General features: G+C 48.0%; 1 protein-coding gene across 1 annotated transcript; it reads right to left on the bottom strand.

Annotated features, from left to right (window-relative positions):
* Positions 1 to 220: 220 nt before the first annotated feature.
* SP7 (Sp7 transcription factor) lies at positions 221 to 7,308 on the bottom strand. The gene is made up of 2 exons (XM_074220733.1): positions 7,288 to 7,308; positions 221 to 1,495 (listed from the first exon to the last, which is right to left on the bottom strand). The coding sequence occupies exons 1-2, from the start codon at positions 7,306 to 7,308 to the stop codon at positions 221 to 223; spliced, it is 1,296 nt and encodes a 431-aa protein (XP_074076834.1).
* Between the last annotated feature and the right edge of the window lie 832 nt (positions 7,309 to 8,140).

Raw genomic sequence — 8,140 nt, 5'->3', positions numbered from 1 at the left:
GAATAGGAAGACTACTTAGGGAGTATGTCAAAACTTAGATGGGCTAGAATGAGAATAAGTGTAGGGCAAATCAAGGATTTGGGAACAAGGAGCAGTGAGACTGGGGTTGAGGTTGAGGAGTGTGGTGAACAAATAAACAGAAAAGGTGGCAAGGGAAGTTATAAGGAAAGGGACTAAGGCAAGCTACAGAGAATGGGCAGCTGGTGATAGCCCTCTTGATTCAAATCTCCAATAGGCTGCTTTGCTCTGGGCTGCCTCCTGGGGCTTTCTCAGGTGGAATGGGTGAAGCTGTTGATCTGGGGGCTTGGCTACCCTCCTCCTCTGCTCCCCGAACCTCCCCCAGTTCCTTGGGGCCAGAAGAAGGAGGCCCAGGGCCAGGCTCTCCATGAGTGCGCTGATGCTTGCTCAGGTGATCGCTTCGGGTAAATCTCTTTGAGCAAAGCAGGCAGGTGAATTTCTTCTCTCGGGTGTGAGTGCGGACATGCCGTTCTAACTCATCTGAGCGGGTGAACCTTTTGCCACAAAAAAGCCAGTTGCAGACAAAGGGCCTCTCTCCTGTGTGCCAGCGAAGGTGGGCCTTCAGATGCGAAGCTTTCCCATACACTTTGCCGCAGCCAGGGATGTGGCAGCTATGGATGGGTTTCTTCCTCAGCCCAGCAGCTGCTGCCCCCAGTCGCTCTAGCTCTTGGCAGTTAGGACAATCACAGGTGGAACGCCCAGCCCCTCCGCCCCCATAGGCACCATTGCCTCCTGTGCCTGCACCCCGAGGAGGCTTGTTCCCACCACCTCCCTCAATCTGGCTCCCATTACCCATAGCCTTGGGTTTGTAGACATCCTGGGGCAGGACATGCTGGGGCCCAGGAGGGAGAAGGTGGGGAGCTGGGTAAGGGGCAGGGTTGAGTGGAGCAAATTCAGAAGGGTAGGTGGGTAACTGGGGGTTGAGTGGAGTTTGAGTTGGGCCAGTGGACAAGGTCCCTTGTAACCCATCACTCTGGCTTTGCCCACCACCTAGCCAGTTGCCCCCTGCTGGATGCATGTCCCACCATGGGGCAGGAGTGTTGCCAGGGCCAGGGGAGATGCCTGCATGAATTCCTGCCTTATACCATGAGCCATAGGGGTGTGTCATGTCCAAAGAAGTATAAACACTTGGCAGGCAGTCAGGAGAGCCATGCCCCTTGGGCACCAGGAGCCCAGGATCCTGGGTGCTTGTGGGTCCAGGGAAAGAGTGAGAGAAAGGGGTATAGTCATTGGTATAACCTGAAGCTGGCGCTGGAGGGCTGGCTGTAGAGGAAAGGAGGCCATTGGTGCCTGCAAATGGAGCTGGGTAGGTATCACCCATGGCTTTGGGGGCAGAGAATTCACTGCCTAGAGGGTACAGTTTCTTTGCACTTGCTTTGCTTGCAGTAGCAGAGTCTGGGAGAGGACTGGAGCTGCCAAACTTGCTACAGGCTGCAGTCAGCATTGCCAGTGGGCTGGAGCCATAGTGTGCTTCCTCCTGTAGAGAGGGAAAATGGCCATGAGTCAATGGGCAAAAGATGGAGTCAAGAGCAATGGAATGTACTTGAGTTGAAAGGGACAAAGCACACAGGCTTCACCCTGACTCTTCTCTTTCTACTCAAATCTATCCTCCACTCAGTTGCCAAAAGTGCCAGTCAAACTATGTCACCCCCCCATCAATTTTATTGCCTCCCCATGTACCTCCAGGCTAAAATACAAATTCTTTTGGCTTCTAAAGACCTTCCCAAAGTGTCCTTTTCTAGTCTTTTTCCGATTTACTACTTTCCACAAGTAATCCAACCACCCTGGCCTTCTTGCCTCACACATAGCATTCCTCTGCTCACTCTGTGTCTTTTCCCTAGCTGTGCCCATGTAGGGTCTGGTCTCCTTCTCTAGGCTTCTCTGGCCCTTTTCCAGAATCAACTCAAAACCCACCTGCTTCAGGAGGTCTTTCCTAATCATTTCTCTTCTCCAAAGTGCTAGTGCTTTCTCCCTTTTACTGTGTATATCTTGAATATGTAGAGTTATTTGCATGTTTTTCCCTGATTTGAAAAGTGAAACCCTTTCAGGTAAAGACATTTTTGCCTTTTTGTATCTGCAGCATTTAACATAGTATCTACTACATAGACACTTAATAAACTCTGTTTTCCCAGAGTTCAATATACCATTGTTGTTACTATTTTTCACACATTGCCTCCAAGAAAACACCTTACTTTCCTGGGGTTAGAACCATGCATGAGCTATCTCTTGGCAGAGTGTTAGGCCAAAGAATAAGGAGGAAAAAAAAGAGGGGAGAGTGGAGACACTGAGACATTGAGAGTGAACAGAGGTTACCATTGAGCCAAGGCTGTGGCTGGAGCAAGAATTTCTTTGTAGTGAACGCCCCCAGCTCCACAATACTAGTTTAAAAAACTGGTGCTCCAACTTTGAATGGCTAAAAGGAGTAAGGCAGACTGGGATGGCCATCTCAGAGGCCCTCTCTAAGTTCAGAGAAAGCTTTACTTTGTCTCAGTGCTCCCCCACTCATATGTGGCTCCCTGGTTATGGGCCCCAGAAACCCCCCAGTCCATCTCAGTATCTAGCCTGGCAGAATTTGAGTTGCAAGGTTATGCTTCCTTTACTGAAGATCTTTAAGTATCCAGTGACCATTTGGGAACCACAAAGAGAAATTTTTGAAGCATGCTTCTCTAAGATCCCCCCCCCAACACCCAGAAGGCAGTTATTACTATTCTCCCATCTTTAGCATTCCACCAAGAAAGAGATTCTCAAATGTTATTATCTTTGACCCTTGTGTCCTGGGGAGATGTCATCTAAGCTCCCTCCTTATTAGATTGGGAGGTCCAGCAGTCCTGTGTATGCATAATGCACTCTGAGTGAAGTTCCCCAGGAACCCAGTTCAGCACTCCTAAGCCCCTTACCAGTTAGCTTATAGTAGTAGGTGTATATGGGCAAGGGAATGTGGAAGAGGCAGCCCTAGAGACAGCCCTAGGATCCTAGAATTTAGAGTAGTACAAGGGGTTAGTCACCTGCTCCCTTCTACTGGTCCCCCTTCAGCCCACTCTATTTGAAAGACAAAACTGACCACCTCCTTTTAGCCTGGCTGAAGGTTCTGCTGACCCTTCAGGAAGCTTCATTACAAAAACCCTCATCTCCCCTCTCAGCCTGGCTGCAATAGTAACTCAAACCCCACCCCCATCGCCTCAAACCTACTAACTTTCTAAAGCTAGGGAGAGTATTTTAAATCAGGGCAGGGCAGACTCTGGAAAGGGAAAAAGAAAGGAAAGGTATTGAATACTGGAGCAAGCCTGGAGGAAAAGGGAGGAAAAGAACAGAGTAAACCTTGAGGCAGAAACGAAGAAAGATAGAGACACTACAAGAAATAGGGAGAGACTCCAGGGACCAGGAGAATACAAGCTTAAGGAAGTGAGAAAAAGAAGTAAAGAGAAAAGAGAAGAGGCAGAAAGAAAAAAGATCACTAGAGAGAGAGGAAAGAGAGTTCAGGGTGGAAGAAGAGGAAGAGATAAGGAAATACAGACAGGCAATGATATATATATATATATATATATATATATATATATATATATATATCAGACAGGTAAAAAGACAAAGAAAGAGATTGAAGGAATAAAGAAGACAGTTAAGAAAAGGGCTGAAAAGAGAAAAAATAAGAAAGAGGAAAGAAGGAAAAAAGGTGGAGTGGGTTCCCAGAAAACGAGAGAAGGAAAAGTGGAAGGCAAACTTCCCACCTAAGAGAAAACTAACCCTGGTTCTGGGCCCCAGAAACCCCCCAGACCAGCCTCCCCCCCCAAACCCTGCCCGGCTCCGTTGGTTTCTCTGCGGTCGGTTTATTTTTAAAAACGCCGACGCCGTCCCCCCCGCCCGGCCCTCTCACTGTGGCCACAGGGGCCTCAGCCAAGCCCTGGGACCCCACCCAGCTGTGGGGAGAGAGGGAGGAAACAGGGAGAGGGGGGATGATCTAGGGCTTCTCATGGACCCCAGACTCAGAGAGAGATGATCCCTAAGGAGACAGTGGAATGGGGAGGTAAAGACAGGCAAGACCCTGGGGTCCATTCCAGAGTCTATCTGGAGGCTGGAAAATTGGGGGGAAGGCGGGGCAGGATGCCTAAGTTTCCATCCCTTTGTACCTGAGTTTCCGTCTACAAAAATAGGCAATTTCTTCTCTCATTCATTTTATGTCCTAAGCTTTGTTAAAACTTAGAAGAGCTCCTTAACTCAGATATACTGTGCTCAACTCCAATGTCTCCTCTTACCTCTTCCTAGGACTGTCCAAATCCCAAATCAAATGTGATTTCTTCCTGGGACCCAGGAGTACAATCTTCTCCATTTAATTCCTCACCCCCCCCCAAGTAGTTCCCCGGCCCCCAAAGCCTTTAATGGATCATCCAGAAGTCTGAGAGGGGAGTTGGGGGGGAGGAGAAGATTTATCAAAAATTGCTTCCTTTCCCTTTCCATTTCCCTTTCTTTTCCTTTCCTTTTCCTTTTCCTATTCTTTTCTCTTTCCTTTCTTTTGCTTTCCTTCCTTTCCCTTTTCTTTGCTTCCTTCATAACTTGCTTTATTTTGACTTATGTTAGTTGAATTTGGGGATTTCATAAGATCTCTAGATTTAGAAATGGAAGGCACCTTAGAGATTATCTGGTTCAAACTTCTCATTTTACAGATGAGGAAACTAAGACCTAGAGCATTGTACATGGAGTCAGGAGGACCTGGGTTCAATCCTGCCTCTAATACTTATCAGTTTAATGAACCTAGGCAAATCATTTAACTTCTTCCACTCTCAGTTTCTTCCTCTCCAAAATAGAAGAGGAAAGAGAGATTTGTGTTCAGTAGTTCTGTGATTCTAAGTTGTGTAACTGGGCCCAACACAGAATGTGTGCCAGAGCTGAGATTCAAACCCAGATCCTCTGATTCCAAATATAGCAGTCTTTGACCTTTTGACGAGAGAGAAGTAAAAAGAGTGTGTCATATGATCTATTTCTCCAGATCCTCACCTCCCTGTCTCTAACCTACTTTATACATGATACCTTAATAAATATTGACTGGATAGATTACTAATTACTAATATCCAGCTTTCAGTTCCAAGCTCCTCATTTTTTCTAAGCCTCCCCTAGCTCTAGTTCCAGTTTCTTCCAGTTCCCAATTTTTCAAAGCCCCATTTCTTTCTTTTTTCTGCCCATCTTTTAGATGGTATAAGTATTAGAAGTAGGATTAGAAAGAATGAGGATCAATATCCATTCTTTGGGTCTCAGTTTTCTTCTGCTACCCTGGGCATCTGAAGAGCTAGTCCAGCCAAAAGTTGCCATGGGGAGTTCACAACTTCCTTCAACTTTACTCCCCCAACCCAAAATAAACAAACAAACAAACAAATAAATAAATCAGTTCCTTAGGCAAAAGAAATAAAGAAGATATTTGGGAAATATTCCAACTTATAAAAAAATAAAGAGATAGAAAAGAGGGTCAGTTTTTCATACATGTAACTCTATTTGCATCTCTGCTCATAATGGTCCACAGGGCCCTTCCCTATGGGGGCCCTTCCTTCAGGCACCTCCGCCACGTCAACAGCCCTGATACCCAATGGTACTATCATATCTTGGGCAAAGACATCTGAGCATCTTCCTCCTCTATATACAAACCCTTCCATAGCCCATGTGGTGGAAGACCAGAAGATGAAGAGAGGATCTGATCATCTTTTTCCTTTTTTCAGACTGGAATAAGAGTATAAAGACCTAGGTCCCATATGAGGAAATCAGATATATCTGTGTTCTGTGGCACAGTACCCCCTCTACAACAAATAGACCTATGTGCAATGATAATCCCCATCTTTGCTCCCCAGACTCACAAACCATCATATAGCCACAGATGATATTCTTATACACCTACATACCAAACTTGTGCACATTTATCCTTTTACACTCCAACATACAAGTGAATGAATGAGCAGTTGTACATCCATTCGTATGGACACACAGACATACAGACACACAGACACAAATACACACACACACACACACACAGGCAAAGTCTGTCATTTAGCATGCAAAATGACTATGGTGCTTATTTAGGCTTTTCCACCCCTGTGTCTAGAGAGCAGGGAGGAGTGTTTGAAACTGGCCCAGATCCAAGAGACCAATGAGAACTGAAGACCCAGGAAATCAGGCCAGGTGATCCCTAAAGTACCTTCCAGTTCTAAATGCTAGGATTCTCTGATTCTCAAAATGGAGAAAGATATGTGGAAATAGAAAGACAGAGAAAATGAGACACAGTGGAACAAGGAACTAGGCCCTGAATCTGAACTCTGGTATCTCACTGCCCCTCCCCACTCCCAGCCTTTTTCTGCATCATCTCTAGTTTGGGATTTCAGTCCTACCCCCACCCCATCCTCTGGTCCTAAACCCAGACTTCAGAATGCCCTTGCTGCCTTCAGTTACAGAAGCTAGGGATGCTGGGGTCTTAGCCCAGAGGGGAAGTGGCAACCCATTCAGGAGCCACCCACTCCCAAAATAGAGCTAAGTTTGTCTTTGGCTGAAAGCTAAATATTTGCAAGCCGGGCAGGCAGCCCTAGACCCCATCCCTCCCCTTGAGTTCCCTCTCTGCCCTGGGCTCAGGGTCCCTTCTACAACAACACCCCCAACTCTCACCCCCCCATCACTTCTGAAACACACATGGGCTAGGACTGTCCCCATCCCTCTTAAACTCTTTACGCTCTCCCAACCCCCCCACCCCCAGGCTACTATCTCAATATTCCAGCCCCCTCCCAGTCAGCCCCCTCCCCAACACAAACCAGACCCAGATGACGCTTGGGGCCAGGAGTCCCTGGAGATGGCGTCTCTTCAGCCCCATCCCCAGCTGTCCACTCCCTGCCTCCTTGGGCTACTATTTTTTTTTATTCCTTGTAACTCACCTCCTGTAACCATAAGCATGTCATCCTCTCTGCCTGTCCTTTCCTTTGCTCATCTGCATCCTTGTTCTCTGACCCTTCATCTCTTCCTTCCATCTCCTTTGAACTGACCCCTTCCCCTCTCTCTGCTCACAGATCTTGAGCTCTTTTTCTACCCCCTAGTATACCTTTCCTTCTTACATGTTCCTAACTTGCTTTTAGCCTGCCTTATACTCTCTTTTCCTACCCACCCTCTCTATCCATCAGAGGAACTCTTAGCCCTGACTCCAGAACCTTGGTCACTGGATTGTGTACAACATGGGGAGACTGAGGCCCACTAAACCCTAGGACAGCTGTCTCTTCATCTGGAGGGGTGGGAAAAAGAATCAATTACCTCTAACAGGGAAGACGCCATCCTGGGGCCAGGGAGTGGGTCCCAAGGAGTCAGGCAGATAAAGAGACTGAGATGGAGCCGGGGGATAGAGATCCAGAGAGAGAGAGGGAGAGAGAGAGAGAGAGAGAGAGAGAGAGAGAGAGAGAGAGAGAGAGAGAGAGGGAGGGAGAGGGAGGGAGAGAGGTTGACTGGGAGAGAAGAGATCTAAAGTTAGAAGGAACTGGGGGGGGTTGGAGTGGGGGGGGCTGCTCTCTGTCTGTAGGGATCCACCCTCTAATTACAGCTTTCCCTTCGGAGAAGGCTCCCGATCCAATGAGGAGGGCGACAGAGGGAGGCAGAGGGTCCAAATTTCCTGCTCCATTTGCTGAGCTCCCCAAAGAAGGGATCTAGGGGGAGAATGAAAAAGAGGATCCTGGGGGAAAAGGAGCAAAGGAGAGGAGGACTCAGGGACAAAGTGATAATAGGATCTTTTTAGTGGAGGAGAACAGGGGGGTGAAGGGAAGGGACTTAGGTGTCCTACCCTGACCTCCCAACTTCAAAGGTAACAACAGTAGGAATCTTTTCCCAAGGCCCTCTAGTCTAGGTACCTGAGGTATCCTGGGTTGGCTGTCCTGGGTCCCTCCTTTCCAGAGGTCTAGGATTGGGAATGGGTGGGATGGGGTGGCCTGTGGACCTGGGGCAGGTCCCAGCTCTTCCTTGGCTTCCACGCCTGTGCTCACTCTGGATCTAGCCCCCGACCACTCCTGCTCTGATCCCAACTCCAGTGTCCTGCTGCTGCTGCTGCTGCTGCTGCTGCTGCTGCTGCTGCTGCTGCTGCTACTGCTGCTGCTGCTGCTGCTGCTGCTGCTACTGA

The sequence above is a fragment of the Macrotis lagotis genome, chromosome 2, assembly GCF_037893015.1.
Source record: "Macrotis lagotis isolate mMagLag1 chromosome 2, bilby.v1.9.chrom.fasta, whole genome shotgun sequence".
NCBI classification, from domain to species: domain Eukaryota; kingdom Metazoa; phylum Chordata; class Mammalia; order Peramelemorphia; family Peramelidae; genus Macrotis; species Macrotis lagotis.
The sequence above is the reverse complement of the archived record's forward strand: the minus strand, read 5'-3'. Positions and strand labels throughout refer to the sequence as shown.